The sequence below is a fragment of the Rutidosis leptorrhynchoides genome, chromosome 1 (genome assembly GCF_046630445.1).
Source record: "Rutidosis leptorrhynchoides isolate AG116_Rl617_1_P2 chromosome 1, CSIRO_AGI_Rlap_v1, whole genome shotgun sequence".
NCBI classification, from domain to species: Eukaryota; Viridiplantae; Streptophyta; class Magnoliopsida; order Asterales; family Asteraceae; genus Rutidosis; species Rutidosis leptorrhynchoides.
In genome coordinates this window covers 31480310-31505173 of record NC_092333.1, presented here as the reverse complement: position 1 = coordinate 31505173, position 24864 = coordinate 31480310, and the positions used below count along the sequence as shown (strand labels likewise).

At 35.6% G+C, this 24864-nt stretch overlaps 1 protein-coding gene across 3 annotated transcripts; it reads left to right on the top strand.

Moving 5' to 3' along the window:
- The first annotated feature begins 13568 nt into the window (after positions 1-13568).
- Positions 13569-24370, top strand: LOC139858489 (pentatricopeptide repeat-containing protein At1g20230). Of its 3 annotated transcripts, XR_011762970.1 has the most exons (3): positions 13569-15673; positions 23467-23943; positions 24045-24370. XR_011762970.1 is itself a non-coding variant. In XM_071847347.1 (2 exons), the coding sequence occupies exon 1, from the start codon at positions 13660-13662 to the stop codon at positions 15640-15642; it is 1983 nt and encodes a 660-aa protein (XP_071703448.1). In that variant the 5' UTR covers positions 13569-13659; the 3' UTR covers positions 15643-15665; positions 23467-24370. The 3 variants fall into 3 exon arrangements, 2 of the variants coding, with proteins under 2 accessions (XP_071703448.1, XP_071703437.1); XM_071847347.1 differs by having other exon boundaries at positions 13569-15665; positions 23467-24370; XM_071847336.1 differs by having other exon boundaries at positions 23467-24370.
- Positions 24371-24864: the final 494 nt, after the last annotated feature.

The following is a 24864-nucleotide window of genomic DNA, read 5'->3' as shown; positions in this document are numbered from 1 at the left end:
ACAAACTTTGCTTATCGTGTCGGAATTATATAAAGATTACAGTTTAAATATGGTCGGAAATCTCCGGGTCATCACATACCACACTGCCCCATCTTGCTTGATACTCGTCGTACATTGCTTGTTTGACACGTCTTGAACCCGTAACAATGGTAGTTAATCATTGTTACGCGAGCACGTCGCATTAACTTGCTAGTACAACGTCTATCTCGCTTGATGTGTGACAACCCGGAAATTTCCAACCAAATTTAAACTTTAATCTTTATATATTTCCGACACAATAAGCAATATTTGTTAAGTTAAATTTCAAGAATTTTAAACTATGTTCATACATTCATTCAACCTCGACCAAGTTCCAACGATTCACGAACCATTAAACGAATATGATTATATATGTATATGTGTATATATATTATAACTTGAAACGTAAACAAAATATTAGATTAAATACTTTATATGATTGTATCTGTTTCAAAATGTTTATCAATGGAATTAGAAGATAAGATCAAATGATTGAATTATTAGATATATTGAATTATGATTACAAGTCTCTGTTGAAAGGCCCACGTTGATTTGAGAAATCTTTTTATTTTAACAATATTCGGAAAATGGTAAAGTGATTTATAAATATGAACAAATTGTCAATCATTGAGAACTAGACAAAGGATAGTGGAAGATTGAATCTCATAAAGACTCGATTGATCTATTTAGTTGCAAACGTACAAAAACGTTTTCAGTTTAAAAAGAACTTTATTATTAAAACGTATATAACTTTTATAAATATCTAGAACTACTTTTGACAACTCATTACTTAACTAGTATGACAAAGATAACGATATTTATATTTTATTTTATTAAATATATATAACGATTTAAATTAATATTATATATATTTATACGCGTATTATACGTACATAGTTTTATACTTTTACTATACTTAAACTTTACCTTTACTTTATTTTTACTTTACTTTAACTTTAATAATTCATACTTTAATAATTCACTTTAATAATTCATACTTTAATAATTCACTTTAATAATTCATACTTTAATAATTCACTTTAATAATTCATACTTTAATAATTCACTTTAATAATTCATACTTTAATAATTCACTTTAATAATTCAAAAATCTATTATAAATAGAATTCAATAGGTTTCATTATTTCATAGAAACTTGAAAATAGTTTTCTCTAAACTCTCTCAATCGATTTACATATATATATTTACTCCGTATTATCTCAAGATATTATTAGTATACATAAAATATTACGACGGAGTGCTGTCCGAGTGATTTCGAAGTTGTTTTTTCGAGTGGGATAGGATTAAGGAAATTATGGGTTATAGCTATGGAGGTGATTGAGTATGGTTCATGGGTATGCTCGTGAGGTCAATATAGTGTTTATCATCTCCGTTGCGTTTACGTACCTTTCCTGCAATATTGAATCTCAATATTGATATGTGAGTTTTATTACTCCCTTTTTATATATATTTTTGGGACTGAGAATACATGCGCTGCTTTTATAAATGTTTTACGATATAGACACAAGTAATCGAAATTACATTCTATGATTGAATTATCGAAGTCGAATATGCCCCTTTTTATTAAGTCTGGTAATCTAAGAATTAGGGAACAGACACCCTAATTGACGCGAACTCTAAAGATAGATCTATTGGGCCTAACAAACCCCATCCAAAGTACCGGATGATTTAGTACTTCGAAATTTATATCATGTCCGAAGGAGGATCCCGGAATGATAGGGGATATTCTTATATGCATATTGTTAATGTCGGTTACCAGGTGTTCACCATATGAATGATTATTTTTGTCTCTATGCATGGGACGTATATTTATGAGAACTGGAAATGAAATTCTTGTGGTCTATTAAAATGATGGAAATAAATCATTATGATAAACTAATGAACTCACCAACCTTTTGGTGGACACTTTAAAGCATGTTTATTCTCAGGTGTTAAAGAAATCTTCCACTGTGCATTTGCTCATTTTAAAGATATTACTTGGAGTCTTTCATAGCATATTTCGAAGAACGTTGCATTCGAGTCATTGAGTTCATCAAAGATTATTATTAAATCAATTTATAGTTGGATAGTGGATATTATGAAATGGTATGCATGCCTGTCAATTTTCGATATAAAGAAAGATTGTCTTTTGAAAACGAATGCAATGTTTGTAAAATGTATAATATAGAGGTCAAATACCTCGCAATGTAATCAACTATTGTGAATCGTTTATAATGTATATGAACGGGTCCTTTCATGATGATTGCTAAAACAACACAAAACGATTAGTGCAAGGTTAGTTCATATAGACCTAAGCACTAACCAAATCCCCGGTCCGACCTGTCTCCTACAAGTCCCGCAAAAAGCGCATACACAATAAAGTCTAAGTCTAGGCACCTATCTCAAGTCGCCTAAATCCCTTAGACCATGCTCTGATACCACTTGTAACGACCCAAACCAAACCACGAACAACCCGCGTAAAAATAACAACAACAAACAAAAATTGCTGGAACAGCATATGGCACGGCGCGCCAGAAGGCCGCGTGGCGCGCCATTCTGGTCTGTCCAAAAAGTCTTGAAATGCTAAAAAGATTGGCCACTTCCCGACATAATTAGACAAAAAGCTTTTAACAACATATTCAAATATGTAAAACTAACACATTCCATTAATAAAAATGAGTTTTACGAAGTGGGGCCCACATCGACCATTTTACGAGTTTAATTCAAAATATGAGTTTCGACCATCAAAAGTTTAAGTACCAAACTACACTACGAGCATGGTGTTTGGGATTAAACTACCCAAGTCTCGGTCAATACTCCACAAGCTAAATAGCCCAAAAGCATTCTCTAGCAACGACGGGATCTCTAATCCAAGATGATGCCCTTACCCTTGTCCACAACCGAACCTATAAAAAGGTAAACAACGAGAGGGTAAGCAAAGCTTAGTGAATGCAATAATTATACACATACATATATAATACACCTACTTGCAAATCACTTACACAAACTCCGCATACATGCTAGCAACACAATTAGCTTATAATCTCGAATACAAGCTAGAAAAACCCCAATACCACAAGCTAGCATATGCAACGCATGTAATATAATTCGAATAATATATTATGCTTACACGTATAACACAAATAACCATGGTTAACCAATCGTACAAGGGAATGGCGCTCGCAAAAATGCCATCGGTGTTCGTAACATCCGTTAGGGTACTTAACACCTCGTATCACTAACCCCTAGGGTGGCACTTTAACACCTTGGCACTTCACCCCGAGTGGCATCTTAACACCTCGATGCTTCACTCCTTATTTTACGGAGTGGTGTCTTAACACCTCGACACTACACCCCTAGGTGGCATCTTAACACCTCGATGCTTCACCCAGAGTGGCATCTTAACACCTCGATGCTTCACCCCGAGTGACATCTTAACACCTCGATGCTTCACTCATCACGTGAAATGTGGTGTCTTAGCACCTCGACACTACACATTTCATGCTACAACAAATAGGTACATTATATACCTACACATATAATTATTCCACTCACCTTACGCCTTCGGTGAAAGATAATCAAGTCCGAGAACCTTCAATGTAACGTACCTATTACATTATACATAATATCAATCACAAACTCAAGTTGGTCAACCCACTAAAACTCCATTCTAGGGTTATCTTGACCCATGGTGCAATTTTGACCCATTTGCAACCCTAACCCTAATATTTGGGTTAACATCCCTAAAACCCTAATCATTATCCAAGTTAGGTCCTAAGACACTTTCCAATACAAGGTTTATGCATCAAACACATACATTTACCCACTTAGGTCCATCATGACCCATTTGACCATTTAAAGTCGATATACCCATTTCGGGTTACCCACTTAACACCCATTTACATATGTATAAGTGTGCTAGTACTTTAACTAACCAATTTAGGCTCATAAACATATTTTAATACTTTGGAAACCCTAGTTAGTCATCTTTGGGTCTACATGACCCAAATTCGCCCAAAACACCCAATTTACTAACAAAATGGGTTTTTAAGTTCACCATTAACCCTAACACTAACCCTTTCCCAAAATTAAATTAGGAAATCAAGATTAGAGCATACCACTATGATCAAAACATAGCTAGAGGATAGATGAACGACTTTAAAGCTTGCACTTAGACCCGATTCAACCTCCTTCTTCTTTATTTTGAGCTTTCTCACACTAGAACAACCTTCTCTCTCTAAAATTGAATGGATGAGGTTGAAATAGATGGAATTGGAATTAATGAGGCTCCACCAACTGGTCTAAAGCCTTAAAGTCGGGCTCCAAGTGATTTTACCAAATTACCCTCAAAATATCTAATTTTAAAAAGAAAGAATCTGTCACAGGCCATCTGCGCGGTGCGCCAAATGGCCGCGCGGCGCGCAACATCCCCAGATCAGAATCTGCCCCCTTTTAATATGTATAACAAAACCCCACTTCAAGTATCATATTCACACAAATGAACACTACAATTATTTGGGTCTTACAGTTGGATAATTCCTTCATCTCGGAAGGTGCTAAACGATACGGAGCTTTAGCAATAGGAGCAGCACCGGGAGTTAAATCAATTTAAAATTCAACTTGTCGAGGAGGTGGAAGACCAGGAAGATCTTCGGGAAACACATCGGAAAAGTCTTTAACCACTGGTACATCTTCAATACGCTTCTCTTTCGATTCAATCATCTTAACGTGAGCTAGAATAGCTGGATAACCTTTCATAAGGTATTTGCGGGTTTTAATACATGAGATGATATTGAGATTGGAACCACTCTTTTCATCTTGGATGATGAGAGTCTCTCCATTTCCCAATGGAACATTAACAGTTTTATCGTAACACATGATAGCAGCATGTAATGGACGTAACCAATCCATTCCAACTACGACGTCAAAACTTCCGAGCTCGACCGGCAAAAGGTCTATCTTAAATTCCTTATCGGCTAAGATTAAGTTGTAGTTTTTATAGATTTTATCGACTTGCATGACTTTTCCATTGGCTACCTCTACTAATCTTTTAGTTTCTAAGGGTTGAGGCTTTTCAGTAAATAGGGTACAAAAATCACTAGACACGTAACTTCGATCAGCACCAGTATCGAATAAAATAGTTGCATAACAATTATTGACAAGCTACGTACCCGTGATGACCTCATCCTCATCTCGAGCTTCAGCAGCAGTAATAACAAACGCACGACCCTTTGCAGCAGTAGTATTAGCTCTGCGGGATTATCCTTCTTCTTAGGACAATTAGGACTAATGTATCCCTTCTCTCCACAAGTATAACATGTAGGAGGAGCTTTAGCTGGAACGATAACCTTGTCCTTTGGAGGAGTCTTACATGTCTTAGCAACGTGTCCCAATTTCTTACACAACGAACAAACAGCAGTACACTGCCCCGGGTGATGCCTCTCACAACGAATACAGAAAAGATAGGAACCCTTATAATTCGACTTTGTACCATCCGCAGGCTTCTTACTAACATTCTGAGTCGAACCTTGAGATGGCTCAAACTTCCTCTTACCATCATTACCCTTGGTTTCAACCTGCTTATTAGCCGACGCTCTTCTTCTCTTGGCCAACATCAGATTTTGTGCCATAAGAATCACATCATCCAGAGTAACCTTCTCGGCAGCTATAACATTCCCTTGAACATCCTCGAGAAGACCTTCAATATACCGCTCATTTCTTCTAGCTTCGGTAGGAAACATCTCAGGACATAGAGTAGAAAGTTCCAGATAACGATTGGTGTAGTTCTCAATATCAGTACCCTTGACCTTGAGTTCCCAGAACTCAGCTTCAAGTTTCTGAACTTGACTCCTTGGGCAAAATTTGTTGACCATCATGCTTTTGAGTTCGTCCCATGGAATTGCATTAGCATTGTCAATTCCTACGGACTTGGCATGAGCAGACCACCAAGTTAAAGCATTGACACCCAATGAGCTAGTGGCATACTTTACTCGATCGTTATCACCACAGTTGCAAATACGGAAAATAGACTCCATCTTCTCAAACCAGCGAACTAGTTCGACAGCTTCTTCATTTCCTTTGAACGCAGGAGGGTGACAGTTTGAAAAATCCTTGTAGGAACAAGGTTTCGGTTGAGGATTTACATTATTGGCTTGAGCATTGCCACGTGCGGCAGTGAGTAACTGTTGGAATTGCTCGGTAGTCATAACAATATTGTTAACAGTAGGTGCAGCTGGACGAACCATGATGTCGCTACATAAGTGGCGGATAAGTTAACAAATTATAGGGTTGAGCAATTACAAGTATGAATAAGATAAAGTATTGATATCACATGATATATATATAAAACACTTTATATTATTAAGGAACGAGGCATTAAATAAGCCTTTTAGTACACGATTCGGAAATAGAAATAGTTTAAGGCATAGCCTTTACATAGATGGAAAAATAGAAAAGATAACTAAAGAATATTAAGATTGAAATAGTCTTCATATTTCTTCTTCTCGTCCTCAAACTGCTTCATCACTTTTTCCATGTTATCCTTCACAAGTTTCTCTAGCCTTTCAATTTGAGATTCAAGGGACTCTTTGATAAACTTATCATATCGCTCGTTCTTTCCTTTTTGCTTTTCGTAGAGGTATTCGAGATTGTCGTAAAGGTTGGTAACACAACTGTAAACAGCATTGGTGTCGTATTCCCTTAAGGCAAGTTGTTTGTCGACTCGGCTTCTCTCCATTTTCATTCAAAAGTCAACATCCTCCTGGAGATGAGCAAGTGATTGCTTTCCTCAACGAGTGATGCGTTCTTCCTCGTACTTTAGCAGCCTTAATTCTTTTCTTAGTTCAACATTTTCCTCCACCAACTTCTTAATTTCGCGGTCCTTCTCATCCATACGGACCTCCACTCTCGCCATGTGGCGAAGCAAACCCTCATACTTAGCATCATCATTATAAGAATGAGTCCGGGCTCTCTTCCTTGATGGATCGGCTTCTTCATGACGTTTTCCTTTATCATCAATTCTCGGAGTTGGATAATATTGAGGAGACCTTTGTGAATTTCGTAGAGTATTTGGGCTATAGTTTGGTGAAGCAGGACTGTAAGAAGGACTTCAAACAGGTCTTGATGTTACAGAGTGTCTAAAACCTACTTCGATAGTAGGGTTGTGAGCTGCCTTGTTGGGCTTGTTAACGCTTGAGCTTGACATCCTATCATTAGGAAAGAGACTTTGATTAGAATCTTTTAGTCAAGTTTGGGAAAGCATAAATGTTAAGATTATAGGGCAATCCTAAGTGCTTTAAAGTCTAAGGCAGGAAAGGTTATAGTTTCCTAGATTGCTAAGGCACCCTAGCAAACAAATAAGGCACACATAAAGATGCAATCCTGGTTCTCTATAACAGCCTAGCTATGCTCTGATACCAATCTATCACACCCTCAGTTAGGGCCTGGGCAAAATGTGACTTAATATTAAAATATACCAACATATTATAATAACGAGAACAATACTAAATGATAAAATCAAACTTTAATGAGTACGCAGCGGAAAATGAAATGTCGTTACAAAGGAATAAGTAAATTTTTAAATGCAATAGTAACAAATGCGATATCTCTTGATCCTATGTCCAAGTAGCATCACATAATCAGTAAGTATAAGAGCTTGAATCAAACAGCACCTGAGACAAAACATGCTAAAGTGTCAACCAAAAAGGTTGAGTGAAGTTCATAGGTTTAACAAAAGTTTGACCGTTGTTTAAAACCACAAGATTTAGTTGTAAAGTTGATCTCCCACAGGATCAAAAAGTTATGCCAATGTGTGATATTTAGACTAAACGTTCAAGTTTTCCCCAAGACAAGTTATCGTTTATACTTGTCGGTTTAATTTCATTATTAAGTAATACAAAGACTTAGTCAAATGTATCGGGGACGTTACTCCCGATAGGCCTACCCCCAATAATTAAGCATGCAAGCAGCAATTAAAAATATCATTGTAGGGACTTAGTCGGACATAGCCGGATATAGCATAGTTTTAACAGTTGGTACTTGTGTCTAAATTGTAAAATGTAAAAACAGCATGTGTCTCACCCCAAGAATAAAAGTAAATAAGTTGCGCAATAGTAAGTGGGGCTATGAATTCACCTTAGTAGAGAGAGAGAGCTAGTTATTCCTCGGAATAGAAAGTTGGACGAGTGAGCAGAAAAGTCAACCTATGATATTTAAGAGTAGTAAGTGTTTTTGCCCATGTTTAAATAAATGTTTAAGTATGATAGTGTTTTTAGTACAGCTCGTTTTACTAAGTTTCTATAACTAGAAAGTTTCCACTTTTAGTAGGTTTCTTATCTTAGTAAGTTTCTATAACTAGAAAGTTTCTATTTTAAGAGTGTTTTCCATTTTAGGATACTTGCCGTATTAGATAAGCTTCCAATCACCCATTTCTCTTCGAATGGCCATTTCAGGTCTAGGGGCTTGAGCTATAGGACCCTTTAAATCGGAAATCCAAACCCTTCCGCCTAGAGTTTCGTAGAAACCATTCGTCAAGAAAGTTCGAAGATCTATACATCTCTAATACATATCCCAAAATTTTTTATGTGTTATAATATAAGTAGTAGGTTATAGGTGTTAGTAATAGTAACAGTGTATACATGTTAATTAATAGTATAAGTTGTATTAGGGTTTCATTAATTAGGGTTAGTTAATTAAAGTAGTAATTAATAACTAGGGTTTAGTAATTAATGTCCTCGGGTTTCATAAATTAGGGTTTAGTAAATTAGGGTTTTATTTAATGTAGTAATGATTAGGTAATGATTAGGGTTTTAATAATTAAAGTGGTATTAAATAATTAGGGTTAAGTTTAATGAATTAGGGCTTACTAATTAATTAGGTTTAGGGTTTAAGTAATTAGGGTTTAGTACATATATATGTATATTTTCGTGTATATATATATATATATATATATATATATATATATAATTTTTACATGTATATATGTATATGTGTCGATTTGTATATGTATATATGTAGGTTTATTTTGTTTCCTTAATTAACCATAACAAATCTTCCATGTAATAACCTAGGGTTTTAAGATTAAAGTTTCCTTTCCCTTTTTTTTTCTCCTAGTCGACATGCATACATATATATATATATATATATATATATATATATATATATATATATATATATATATATATATATATATATATATATATATATATATATATATTTGTATATTTTTTTTACATGTATAGATCTAGGTGTTTATGTATTTACTTATGTATAACAAGTTTATAATATGAACATGAATTAACAAAAATCAAAGTTTATGTAAATAGTTTAGGGTTTATGTTATACCTTTGAAGATTCGAAGATAACTAACGAAGAAAAGAAGAACACGACGAAGATTGAAGATTAAAGCCTTGAGAAACTTGAAGAACTTCTTGAAGATCCTTGAAGAACATGAAGAACGCGAAGAACAACTCGAAGATCACCTTGAAGATTGGTGGTGGATTTCGATGGGTGGTGGTGATGATATTTTCGGCTTTGGCCGAAAATTAGAGAGAGATGGGAGAGATTTTGAGAGAGATGTAATTATGATTTGGTACATGGAATGGGTTAGGTTACGTCTCTATTTATAGGGAGGATAGGAGGATTCTAGAATTGGGGTTTAATAAGGAATTACTTAGGGAACAAGTTGGCTTGGAAAAGGGGTTATGGGAGGTGGATTTGGCCGAAATTTTTAGGGGTAATAGGGTAATTTTACCCTCTAAAAATCGGTTAGGGTTATTAGGGTTAGGGTTTGTGATTTTTCACTTTAGTCCTTGTACTTTAATTTGTTTAAATGACTCCTTAATTATCCTAGTTTAATTATTTTAATTACACAAGTTTTAAAGTTATTTATTTAGTCACAAAAGTTAATAAGCTTATTATTTTTTTTTATCTTGTATTTACTTGTCGTTTACAAAGTTAATATTATCATTCTTAACAATCGTTAAATAAGGTCTTAATTGTTAAGTTTAATTATTTAGTTGGGCATTTAGTAAGGAAAAGTATAGAATGAAAAAATGAGGGTCGTTATATTAAGCTTCTTTTCATCAAGGTTGTTTAAACGTGGGAAGTCTAAAAGCTTTCAGTATCACATTACTCCAAAATGGCAGTGGCGTTATCTATCGAATCCGAATGACTTATTGGTGACCATTGTTAAGTCCATTCACGGTAAGATTTTTTTTTAATCACACGGCTTCAGTTGCTACGGTTTGTTCGAATATCATTGATGTTTACAACTGTTATATCGACAATGGTAAATTACCTACTAATGTTTTTCGTTTGAATGTCGGCTCGGGATCTTCTATTCGTTTCTGGTTCGATCAATGGTGTGGAACAACTCCTTTATGTTCAAGGTTCAATCGTCTATTTCACTTAGATATAAATAAGGAAGACACTATTGCAAATAAATGGCGTAACGGTACCTGGAATTGGTCTTGGTCGAGAGAGGTTCTCGGTAGTCGAAATGTACAAGCTCTCAAATCTATGGTTTCCGAAATCAGCTGCTACCATCCTACGGATCAAGATGATAGATGAGAGTTCACTCTATCTTCGGAAGATATGTTTTCTGTAAAAGATACCCGCCTATTTTTGGATCGTGCATCTCTCCCTACTTCGACGACTTCTACTATTTGGTTTAAATTTATTCCACGAAAAGTGAATATATTCCTTTGAGATTAGGATTAAATGCTCTTTTGGTCCGTTGGAATTTGTCCTCGAAAGGTTTAGAGATTAATTCGATTGTTTGTCCAGTATGTTCTAATGGTGCAGAGACACGGGATCATGTCTTTTTCGAATGTTCGTTGACTTTAGATCTTTGGCATCGATTGCGGGTTTGGCTTGATTGCTCCATGCCTCATTTTACTTCATGGAATGGCTTGAAGGGTTTCGATTATCAGCTTCTATCAAAAATCATATTATAGCTTCGGTGATCACTTTGCTTTGGGCGATTTGGAGATTCAGAAACGACATTGTTTTTAATGATTCTTTCTATTCTAGAAGTAGTCTTTTTGATGTTATTAGATTACTTTGTTTTCGTTATTAAAAATATGGGTCATTTAGTTTCTAATTGGAACTTATGGCTTGCTATTGTAATTTCTCATTTAGTTTCTAATTGGAACTTATGGCTTGCTATTGTAATTTCTCCCTTAGCGCCTTGCTAGGGAGCGTTTTTATATTATAATCATTTTTTTGCGGTTAAAAAAAAATCTTTTCAAAGTACATCTTCACCTTCGTCGTAAGAATATTATAAGTACATATCCATGTAGATGTTTTTCAATATTTGGAATTGCTTCCGGTCAATTGGATAGTTGATTGATAATGATGAGATTAATGACTAATTAGATAGCTATTTTTACAGTTAGTAAACCTCTAATATATTATCAAGCTTTATTCTTTTTGCAAAAGGTTGTGGGTGATTTGGGTTGACCTGAAAACCAACCTAACGCAAATAAGAAACGAGCCGTTTAAAATTGTTCTCCTTCATATCAATATGATACCACCTATGTCGTTTTAGTTTTCAATTATCAAGTTTCTATTTTGAAATATCTCTTCATTTATGCAAATTTTTATGTTATTGCTAAGGTGCATGTATTTATCATAGGTTTGTTATGTGAAATAACATCATGAAAGCGAAATTAATTCTGTCCTACGAAAATGTTCAAATCTTGGCCATAAAACTAACAATAAAGTAACTATAGCAAATCAAAAAAATTCTTAAGGCTGCAGTACAAGAAAAATACAAACACACGGCACGTACAAATGCACAAAATTTCATCATGTTTATAACCTCAAGTGTTCACAACAACACAACAACAACAATACCTAATCCCACGAGTGTAGGGTATGGGGGAGGTGGAGTGTAGACAATCCTCGAACCCTAGATTAGAGGGAAGTCACTACTCCACCCGCGGGTATGGAACCCGCGACTAGATAAGATCGTCCCACCCTCCACTCGAGAGCCAAGAGATTGCTTCCTAAAGGACCTCCGGCCAAGAAAACTCATTAAAACGCTATAGTGCGGGCATACGTACCTGTAAGAGTTATGTGCGCGTAGGAAGATGCAACCATACAAAGTAGCCAAAAAGAAAACACATATAACAGTAATGCACAGCAGTAAGACAGATAGCATGAATAATATAATGCGCAGTAATATGTAATCTCCAGTAGACATGCAAACAATCAAAATACACACACACACACATACACAGACACACCCCCACATATATATATATATATATATATATATATATATATATATATATATATATATATATATATATATATATATATATATATATATATATATATGCTTCCACACACACATAAGCATGTATAAAAATCTATACCTAAACATGCATACATAGAGATACAATCATAGGAATATATACTTAGGTACCGATACAGACAAACATATACACTTAGATACATACATACATAATACAGACAAACATATACACTTAGATACATTCATACATTTCACGATTATCGCTTCATTCATATATTTTAGTTAACTAGATTCATATCTACTAATCAGTCTATGTTACCAAAATACAGCTACAACTTCGGAGTAACCATCAAAGATCACTTAGGAAAGGCATCATTCATGTTCTTTTCGCATGAAGCTGATAAGATAGTGCAAGTGGACTTCGAGAAACTGGTAAAAGAAATGTGGTACGACGACCAATTAATAATGACATTTTGGATCAGAACGCAGGTAAGATCTCAAGACAAAGAAGCCAGCTGAGACCTATTGTCATATGATGCTCTATAACTAGCGGTGGAAATATAATTTTCACTTGAGCATAACTATTTGTGGTTGGACTCCATTTTGTGAAAGTTGATCCTTTATTCACTGCTCTTAATTGGATTTAAAGTTGATATCTTTGTTTGAATTTATTCAAGTTGAAAGTGTTGACTTATAGGATAATGCGAATATACATTTGTATGTTCTAATGGACATTTACATTTGAGCATTATTTACATAATGAGTAAAACTCGAAAATTAATCTGCTACAAAACCACATTGACTCGGGACTGCACCCGCAGCAATGCACGAACCGTTCCGTAACTTGTTTTGAAAAGAAAAAAAGAGTATAAATTAAAGATGAAAAATACAAAAATAAAAAAGTGTATTTTGACTACACTTTTTTAATCGTGTTGTTATACACGTATGCTTTGAATACCGACACAATTCAAAGTTTACCAAGAACACTAAACTAAATATCGCAATTTTGCATTATTTTTGCATTATTTTTTAAGTATCTTAGGCTAACTCATTGGTTTTATATTTAATAAATATAAATATAAATATAATATACACTCTTCAACAACAGAGCTCAAACAGACAACCTAGTAACAATGTCCGCAACCACCATTCTCAATTCAACGCTTTCTCTATCACAAACACGTCAAGCACACGCTCATATCCTCCGTACATATCTTTCTCATAACAAGCACCACACCACAAAGCTTCTATCTTTATACGCCAACCATCTTCATTTCAAAGAAGCAAACACCCTCTTAAACACCATACAAAACCCAGATGTATTCTCATTCTCAACCCTCATTCACGCCTACACAAAGTTCAATCAGTTCAACGATGCCATTATGTTATTTTCACGTATGGTTATACAATACAATGTATTACCGGATACACGTGTTGTTCCATCTATTGTCAAAGCGTGTAGTGGGTTGAATAGTTTGAGAATAGGGAAACAAGTTCATGGGTTTTGTGTAACGTCTGGGGTGTGTTTGGATTCGTTTGTACAGTCTTCATTGGTTCATTTTTATTTAAAATGTGGTCGCATGGAATATGCATGCAAAGTGTTTGATGAAATGTCTGATCCGGATGTTGTGTCATGTAGCGCTTTGGTATCTGGGTATGCGAGAGAAGGACATGTGAAGGAAGCGAGGAAAGTGTTTGGTAAGATGGTGGATGTTGGGATCGAGCCGAATTTGGTTACATGGAATGGGTTGGTGGCCGGGTTTAATCAGAGTGGTTGTTATATGGATGCCGTGAACGTGTTTCAAGAAATGTGTGGGCGTGGATTTAAGCCAGACGGAACGACAGTTTCTAGTGTTCTTCCTGCTGTTGGAAATTTGGGGGACGTGTTAGTAGGTGTTCAGGTACATGGGTATGTTTATAAGCGTGGTCTTGGATCCGATAAATGTGTTGTGAGCGCGATGATTGATATGTATGGGAAGTGTTCTTTAACTGTAGAGATGTCAAAAGTGTTTGATGAAATGCAAGATGTAGATGTTGGTTCGTGTAATGCTTTGATATCAGGGTTGGCTAGAAATGGTTTGACCGACGATGCATTAGAAGCGTTTAAAAGGTTACGAAGCCAGGAATTAGAGTTAAATGTTGTGTCATGGACATCTATTATCGCATGCTGCTCGCAACATGGGAAAGATATCGAAGCACTTGAGATTTTTAGAGAAATGCAAGTTTGTGGAGTGAAACCGAATGCTGTAACGATCCCTTGTTTGCTTCCCGCATGTGGAAATGTTGCAGCGTTAATGCACGGGAAAAGTGTACACGGGTTCTGTCTTAGATCCGGGATTTTAAATAATGTTTATGTAGGAAGTGCGTTAATTGACATGTATGCTAATTGTGGAAGGATAAGATTAGCTCAAATTTGTTTTGATAGGATGCCTTTTCGTAATATAGTTTGTTGGAACGCTATAATGGGAGGACACGCGATGCACGGGAACGCAAATGAAGTTCTTGAAATATTTCATTTGATGGAAAAAAGTGATCAAAAACCCGACTTTATTACTTTTACTTCTTTGTTGTCGGCGTGTAGTCATAGCGGGTTCACAGAGCAAGGTGAACGTTACTTTAAAAAAATGCAAAACGATTATGGAATTAAGCCACGTGTAGAGCATTACGCTTGTTTAGTTACGCTATTAGGTCGTGCGGGGAAGATTAAAGAAGCGTATTCCACTATAGAGAAAATGCCGTATGAGCCCGATGCGTGTGTTTGGGGGGCTTTACTTAGTTCTTGTAGAGTTCATAATAATTTGGAATTAGCACAAGTGGCTGCGGATAAATTATTTGAGTTAGAACCGAATAATCCTGGGAATTATGTTTTATTATCCAATATATATGCAAATAAAGGGTTATGGAAAGAAGTAGATAAAGTTAGAGATTTAATGAAAAAAATGGGAATGAGGAAAAATCCTGGATGTAGTTGGATTGAGATCAAGAACAAGGTGCATATGCTTTTAGCAGGTGACAGATCTCATCCTCAAATGTTTAAAATATTAGAAAAGATGGAAAATTTGAGTATGGAAATGAAGAAATCGGGATGTTTGCCAGTTACTTCGTTTGTATTACAAGATGTTGAAGATCAAGAAAAGGAGCATATTTTGTGCGGGCATAGTGAAAAACTAGCTGTTGTACTTGGGTTATTAAATACTCCACACGGGTCAAGTCTTCAAGTGATTAAAAACCTTAGAATATGTGGGGATTGTCATGACGTTATAAAGTTTATATCTAGATTTGAGCAACGAGAGATATATGTTAGAGACACGAATCGTTTTCATCACTTTAAAGATGGCTTTTGTTCATGTGGAGATTATTGGTGACAGACTCGGTTACATATGGTCTGGTGAGAAAGTGAGTTTCAGCTAATTATTGTGTTAATCGTGATACAGCAAGAAACAAACATCTAATATCAACATTTCTAGTTTTCCACCATAGGTGGTAAAAATAGATTATTTTATAATTGCTTCAAGTTATGTGCACTATGTTAAGCAGCCACGCAGTGTGCACAAAGTGAACTATTCTATCGCCTTTTACTACGTGCACTATGTTTATGGGGTGTTGGGTACACTGGCGAATCTGTTGGAGGTTTTATTAAATTCTTTCGTGTAGGGTAAAATAATCGATAGCCGGATAAATCACTGAATCGTGGTATCACTTTCCGAAAGTAATTATTCGACCCTTATAGCCTGGGTTACACGAATATCACTTTGGGATAAGACAGAGATTAAATTCTTGTTTTGGCAGAAACAAGAATTCCTTTTGCAGAAGAATATTTTGGTGTTCGTAACTTGTCTTTTCTCATGCATATTGGTTAATATATTTATATACACCCTTAATCATGAAAGAGTCTTTTTATTAAAATCAATTGGCCGATTGATTAATAAAAGTATCTTCTATAATATTCAAAAGTGGTTACAGGAAGAATATTTCTATAAACAAATATTATCACTTCCATCATTAAAGTAAAAGTTGTTACTTTTACAATAAACAAATATTATATTTTACAACTATCAAAGCATGAGTGATCACTTTATAATAAACAAGTATTATTCCTTCAACCACTAAAGCAAAAGTGGGTGCAAGAATAATTCTTCCGTAATCACTCAAAATTGTGTTAAGTGTTTTCTTACTGCTGTCTCTTAAGAACCAGCACTGCAAAAGGACCAGCAGCGCAAAAATCAGCAAACAGGACCAGCAGCGCAAAAGTCAGCATACAGGACGCAGCGCAAAAGTCAGCATACAGGACCAGCAGCGCAGAGGAACCAGCAAACAGGACCAGCTGCGCAGAACAACCAGCACAGGGACCAGCTGCGCAGAACAACCAGCACAGGGACCAGCTGCGCAAAACAACCAGCACAGGGACCAGCTGCGCAGAACAACCAGCACAGGGACCAGCAATGCAGAACAACCAGCACAAGGACCAGCAATGCAGAACAACCAGCACAAGGACCAGCAATGCAGAACAACCAGCACAAAACACTTAACCAAATTTCAGCTTACTAAGAAAACTTAGTACTGAAAACACTTAGTCAAATTTCAGGTAGACCAAGTCATGATAGTAAATAATGGAAAACCACTTTTGGGTTCGGGTAATCTATCACTTGATGGGTGTACACTCCGTACCTCCAAACCCATTTACAAGTGTAGATTAAAACCCAAAATTACACTAAATTTACAACAATCCTCCCCAATTTAGTGCAATTCGTTTCATGAGAATTAAACAAATTAAACAAATTAAAACAAAACTCATGCATAAATGAAAATATCTTGAAGATTGAATTTTCACCTTAGTACATTACACATTCCAAATATTCGAGAATCGGGGTGTTCTAAGAATTGAACCCTTCAACCCATTTGAATAACTGAAAATAACATACACATAAGTTTTCAAATACTCTAAAGCTATCCTGACACTTTACAAGCCATGTGTCCATATCCATTCATGAATGTATCTAAAGCAAAAGTCCAAGCTTTGTTGAAGCGGCAAAACTTCACATTCACATAGGTAGTTCATTTCAGTCATGCACCTGCTATTGCACTTTTTCAAATAAACCATTAAGAAGCTAAACTTCATCCTCACCTTCAACATGTCCGAGTACATACCTTACCTTGGGATGATACAAAATTTTGTACTCCAAATTTCTAAGTATAAGTCTTCCACATTGAATTCAACTTCTAATTTCCATCAGAAGGGAATTGGGTATCTTATAATTAGAAATTTATGTGGACTTTAAACCCATCCCCACAGCAGACTTGTTCACCAAGTCTCTTGCCAATCCCTTCGTCAAGTGATCAGCTAAATTCTGTTGTGACCTCACGAACACTATAGAAATCACCCCATTCATGATGAGTTCACGAATCATGCTATGTCTGACACCTAAGTGTCTAGACTTTCCATTGTACATCTGGCTATAAGCCTTTGCCAATGTCGCAGCACTATCACAATGGATAGACATGGGTGCTATAGGTTTAGGCCATAATGGTATCTCATGGATCAAGTTTCTAAGCCATTCTGCTTCTTTACCAGCAGCAGCTAAAGCAACAAACTCAGATTCCATCGTTGAGTTGGTAATACATGTCTGCTTCTTAGAAGCCCATGAAATAGCACCTCCCCCAAGCAAGAACACCCAACCACTCGTTGAAGAATGATCTTCAATATTGGTTATCCAACTCGCATCAGAATATCCTTCTATTACCGAAGGAAACCCATTATAAGATAAACTATAGTCCATAGTTTTCTTCAAGTACTTCAGTACCCGCCTAATTGCTTGCCAGTGATGAGTACTAGGATTACTAGTATATCTACTCAGTTTTCCCACAGCAAAAGCAATATCCGGCCTTGTACAAGTCATGGCGTACATCAAACAGCCAATCACCTGAGAATACTCAAGTTGTGATACAGCTTCACCTTGATTAGGCATAAGCTTCTCACTTGGATCAACAGGGGTACTCACAGGATTACATTCAAAGCAATTGAACTTTTTCAACACCTTCTCAATATAATGAGATTGACAAATCGAAATTCCTTTGCTTTCACGTTTGATCCTAATGCCAAGGATAACGTCAGCCTCCCCCATATCTTTCATGGAGAATTTTGATGACAAAAATTCTTTTGTTAAATCAACCTGACTTTGGTCAGTCCCAAAGATTAACATGTCATCAACATATAGACAAATTATAACTCCTTTACCAGAATCATCAAATTTACTGTATACACATTTATCTGCTTGGTTTAATTTAAAACCACTAGATAAAATCACTTCATCAAACTTTTGATGCCATTGCTTAGGTGCTTGTTTCAAACCATATAAGGATTTCACAAGTTTGCACACCTTGCTTCATTTCCTGGCATGACAAAGCCCTGAGGTTGGTTCATATAAACCTCCTCATCCAATTCACCATTCAAGAATGCTGTCTTCACATCCATCTGGTGAATAACTAGATTGTGAATCGTAGCCAAAGCAATCAGCAGTCTAATGGTAGTGATACGTGCCACGGGAGCATTAGTATCAAAATAGTCAATTCCAGACTTTTGTCTAAAGCCTTGAATGACTAACCTTGCCTTGAACTTTTCAATAGTTCCATCCACCTTCATCTTCTTTTTGAAAATCCATTTGCAACCCAAAGGTTTGCAACCAGGAGGTAGATCAGCTAACACCCAAGTGTTATTGCCCATGATAGAATCTATCTCATCATTAATTGCCTCTTTCCAGAATGCAACATCCTGAGACCTCATTGCTTCATCATATGTTTTAGGATCATCATCAACATTGAAACAATACGAATATTGGGTAGAAACATCATCCCTAGAACCTTCAACTAAGTATAGTTGAAAATCTGGTCCAAATGATTTAGGTTTCCTTTTTCTTTTGCTTTTTCGAAGCTCAAGTGACTGATCAACAGCCTTTTCAGAGACTTCATCATTACAATCCTTATTGATTCCATTGTTACTTGGAATCATATCCTTTGGTCTAGGTATAGATGAAAATCGATTTTCATCAAAGATTGCATCCCTTGAATCAATCACAGAATTGATTGAGACAAACTCATTAGGCTCTATTACATAGAACCTATATGCCTTGGAATGTTCAACATATCCAACAAATATGCAATCTATACCTCTTTCACCTAAACTTTTCTTCTTGGGATCAGGTAGTCTTACAACCGCCCTACAGCCCCATACCCGAAGATAATTCAAGTTAGGTTTCCTTTTATTCCAAAGTTCATAAGGTGTAATCTTGTTTCTTTTGTTAGGAACTCTATTAAGCAAATAACAAGCTGTTAACATAGCTTCCCCCCAAAATCCTTCACTTAAACCCGAATAGGATAACATGGAATTAACCATTTCCTTAAGGACCCTATTCTTCCTTTCAGATATACCATTTTGTTGTGGAGTATAAGGAGCTGTGGTCTCATGGATAATACCAACGGATTGGAAATACGATTGGTCAATGTATTCACCTCCCCTATCCGTTCTAAGTCTTTTAATCAAAGCCTTTTGTTGTAATTCTACTTCAGTTTTAAATATTTTAAATTTATCTAATGCTTCATCCTTAGTATGTAACAAATAAACATAGCAAAATCTAGAAGCATCATCAATAAAAGTCACAAAATATTTCTTGTTCCCTAAAGTAGGAGTAGCATGCAAATCACATAAATCACTATGTATTAATTCCAAAATTTCAGTATCACGATGTACATTTTGAAATGGTTTCTTAGTGATCTTTGTTAACATACACGTTTTACACTTTTCATTGTTCATGTTAAAGGCCGGTATTAATCCATCTTTAGACATATCTAGCATTCTTTTAAAGTGTACATGTCCTAGTCTAGCATGCCAAAGTGTAGAATTATTTATACTAGAAGTAGATATAAAAGCAAAATTAACATTCAAGTGATTAATGTTAAGTCTAAACATTCTATTGCATAAATAACCAAAACCAACAAACATACCATGTTTTGACAAAACAAACTTATCAGATTCAATCACTTGTTTATAACCACAACAATTTAACACACTACTGGAAACCAAATTTTTCCTTATTTGTGGTACATGCAAAACATCAAACAAACAAATAGTTTTTCCAGAACTAAAACACAAATCCACACTTCCACGTCCATGAACAGAGGCTGTTGACTCATTTCCCATATGAAGAATTGATCCATCAGTCACGGACTCGTAAGTCTTGAACCAAAATCTATCCTTGCATACATGGGTGGTGGCTCCCGAGTCAACCCACCACGCGACATCATCATCCTGCACAAAATAAGCCTCAGATATATATGAAACATAATAATTCTCATTTGAATTATTAAATATATTCTGACCTTTCGAGTTGTGGTTGTCTAAACCATTTCCCGAACCGCTTGTGCTAGATCCTTTGGCATTATTATTACCAAAAATAACCTTACAATCCTTTTTCATGTGTCCAGTTTTACCACACTTCCAACAAGTCAATTTAGACTTCTTGTTCGGATTAGCCTTGTTATAACCTTGAAGTTTACGTTTGCCCTTTTTGTCATTATTACTAGTGAACTTTTTATGTTCCACCATATTGACAACAGATGTACCAGCAACTTCGTTGCTCTTTGGCTTGTCATTATCCTGCAACCTGAGGGATTCCTCAATACGCAGATGACTACCCAACTCAACAAGAGTTAACTCCTCCTTCTTATGTTTCAAAGAATGTTTAAATTCTTTCCAAGATGGAGGTAGTTTATCAATTATGCTTGAGACTTGAATAGACTCATCCATGTTCATCTTATGTTGTGTGAATTGACCAAGTATACGAATGAGCTCATTGTATTGTTCCAAGACCGGTCTAGAATCGACCATCTTGTAATTATTAAAATTACTCACAAGGAATTTTTTACTAGAAGCATCCTCAGACATATACTTGGTTTCTAAACAGTCCCATAGTTCTTTAGAAGATTCAATATTTAGGTAAATATCAAAAAGGGAATCAGCCATACCATTGAGGATTAAACCTCTAGCGATGTAGTCATCGTTCTCCCACTTGCACCTTTTCCGAATTTGTTCAATAGTGGCATCATCACCATGATCTTCAGGAATTGGTGTACTGAGTACGTACACCACACTCATGCTGCTCAGAAAGAAGTGCATCTTCTTTTGCCATCTCCTAAAATCAATTCCCTCAAACTTATCAAGTTTGGAGAAATTCGCCGTCATGTGTTTCATCGTAGCCGCCATCGATTATAACGAATAATTACTTTCGATTGTTGGAGGTTTTATTAAATTCTTTCGTGTAGGGTAAAATAATCGATAGCCGGATAAATCACTGAATCGTGGTATCACTTTCCGAAAGTAATTATTCGACCCTTATAGCCTGGGTTACACGAATATCACTTTGGGATAAGACAGAGATTAAATTCTTGTTTTGGCAGAAACAAGAATTCCTTTTGCAGAAGAATATTTTGGTGTTCGTAACTTGTCTTTTCTCATGCATATTGGTTAATATATTTATATACACCCTTAATCATGAAAGAGTCTTTTTATTAAAATCAATTGGCCGATTGATTAATAAAAGTATCTTCTATAATATTCAAAAGTGGTTACAGGAAGAATATTTCTATAAACAAATATTATCACTTCCATCATTAAAGTAAAAGTTGTTACTTTTACAATAAACAAATATTATATTTTACAACTATCAAAGCATGAGTGATCACTTTATAATAAACAAGTATTATTCCTTCAACCACTAAAGCAAAAGTGGGTGCAAGAATAATTCTTCCGTAATCACTCAAAATTGTGTTAAGTGTTTTCTTACTGCTGTCTCTTAAGAACCAGCACTGCAAAAGGACCAGCAGCGCAAAAATCAGCAAACAGGACCAGCAGCGCAAAAGTCAGCATACAGGACCAGCAGCGCAAAAGTCAGCATACAGGACCAGCAGCGCAGAGGAACCAGCAAACAGGACCAGCTGCGCAGAACAACCAGCACAGGGACCAGCTGCGCAGAACAACCAGCACAGGGACCGGCTGCGCAAAACAACCAGCACAGGGACCAGCTGCGCAGAACAACCAGCACAGGGACCAGCAATGCAGAACAACCAGCACAAGGACCAGCAATGCAGAACAACCAGCACAAGGACCAACAATGCAGAACAACCAGCACAAAACACTTAACCAAATTTCAGCTTACTAAGAAAACTTAGTACTGAAAACACTTAGTCAAATTTCAGGTAGACCAAGTCATGATAGTAAATAATGGAAAACCACTTTTGGGTTCGGGTAATCTATCACTTGATGGGTGTACACTCCGTACCTCCAAACCCATTTACAAGTGTAGATTAAAACCCAAAATTACACTAAATTTACAACAGAATCTACATAGAGCCAAGTGGGGTCAAAGGACCCCATTAATTAATTTTTTTATATAAAAAAATAATACTGAAATTGTATAGGACACCAAAAATTTAAAGATAGGATCCACGTATTTTTAAAATTAGTGGTTTTTATGAAAATAAATAGCCATTTGTTAGAAAAAAATTTCACAAAAGTACCACTCAAATTGCATATGACCCCATTGAGTTTTGATCCTAGAATTGACGCTGGTTGGGTATCGGGTCATTGTTTAGTACATTTAGAGATACGAGCAGATGGGTTGGGTACTTTGTTTTACCTGCAAACAGAAAAGAAAAATTTATTTGTACGTTTTACATGTTATGTATGAAATTCATGGTACCATTTGACCCGTTCCCATTATAAATGAGTTTTTTTATTCAGCCCGTTTTAGGTAATACTCAAGTTGATCCACTTATAAGTAAATGTGGCAAAATAACTTCTTTTTTAATCGTGCATAAAAGTAAAATGGGCAGCTTGATGATGCTTAGAATTTGTTATCCTCAGATTTAGAAGCCTGGCTGACACCCCATATATATGGTTTACAAATAGTCATGAACGACCAAAAAATACTTTTTACGTGTTCATCTTAACTTCAAAATTTTGATATACAGTAATCATTTATAATAATGCTTTTGAAACTAGGTTAATTGGTTTATTGTGTTAATTTTATTTAAAATGAGTCATTGATATCAAGTATGTTTTTTTCATAGTAACCACTTTCTTATCAAACTGTTTTGAGGGATGTATTAATTATTTTGTTTTATCGCTATTTGTCTAGGGTTGAAGCTTTCATCTTTGCATCTTCATACCCTGTACAATGTGGTGTTGGGTGTGTACTTTGGGTTGACTACAAGTGCATATAATAGATTGAACGATTATGTGAGACATTCATGGAACATCGAAAAAGGGCAAAGCTGCAAAGGTGTCGAAAAGTCTAAGGATCCAAGTTATGCCTAAGTCATATGCTGCATGCTAACTGTAATCTAATTTAGTTTTAATTATAACTTGAGAACTAATATACCAAGAAACTAACTGTTCTAAACCTGAAAAGAACACTGATCCTTGAGCATATAGGTACTGCAGTGGGAAAATTACTTCCATAGCTCCATCATCTCTATAATCGAATTTTGCGATCACTTTAGAAGGCAAGAAATTTGTGTTTTACGTTACTTTTATTGGTAAATTTTATCTTAACCTTAGTATTAAGGTTCCCCGTATGAGCAGTTGAGAAAATCATGAATGCTTGGTTTGTTAGGTACTTGGAGTGTCCCATAAAAATTCGAACTTATATTTAAATAAAAGTGATTATATTACTCTTTTAATGCACAAATTTGTGAAATTAAATTCAATGACCAGGTGGCTAAGAAGTAGCATCATTTGTATTCAATTTGATGCATAGAAAAGGGTTGTAAGTAGCAGCAGCAGTATTTGTTTTTGCTTTATGAATGTGGAGTACTAGTTGGACATCCATATCGAACAATGGCCAATCTATGTCATTCATGGACGCAACAAGAGACGGGTGACAAAATACTTCTCGAATATCATCTCATCAAATTGGAGATTTGGTCAAGCCTTTTCAAGTGGAGTACAATTTTTAAATGTATTCAAGATGGTTTGTGGTTGCGGTATGCTTACTCTTTTCATAGAATCAATCTGTGCAGTGTCTTTTCGTGGACATTATTCAAAAGGTATATGATTATATTACATGTACATGTATTTTTCAATTGTGATTAGAAATAAAGAAAAGATAAATTGAAATATTTCATTGTATCCTGATGATCTTTAGTAGAGCTTACAAGGCTTAATTTATAGATACAATAGGGATAGATGAAAAGACAGGAGACTGCCCTAGAAACCTCTAGACCAAGTAATAAATGCAACTACTAACTACTCCATTAACTAATACAATAAATGCATACATCTACTAACTACAATCATAAATGCATTCTAACACTCCCCCTCAAGTTGGAGCATAGATTTTGATCCAACTTGTCACAAAACCAAAAAACCAAACGGCATGAGCAACAAAATTCGTCTCAACGGGGACGAAGGAAAAACTAATTTTGCTTCACCAAGAGCATCCAAACTCGTCTCACTAGGAACGAACAAATAATTCAACTTGCTTCACTAGGAGCAACCAAACTTTATCAAAACTTGCCTCACAAGAGGCAACCAA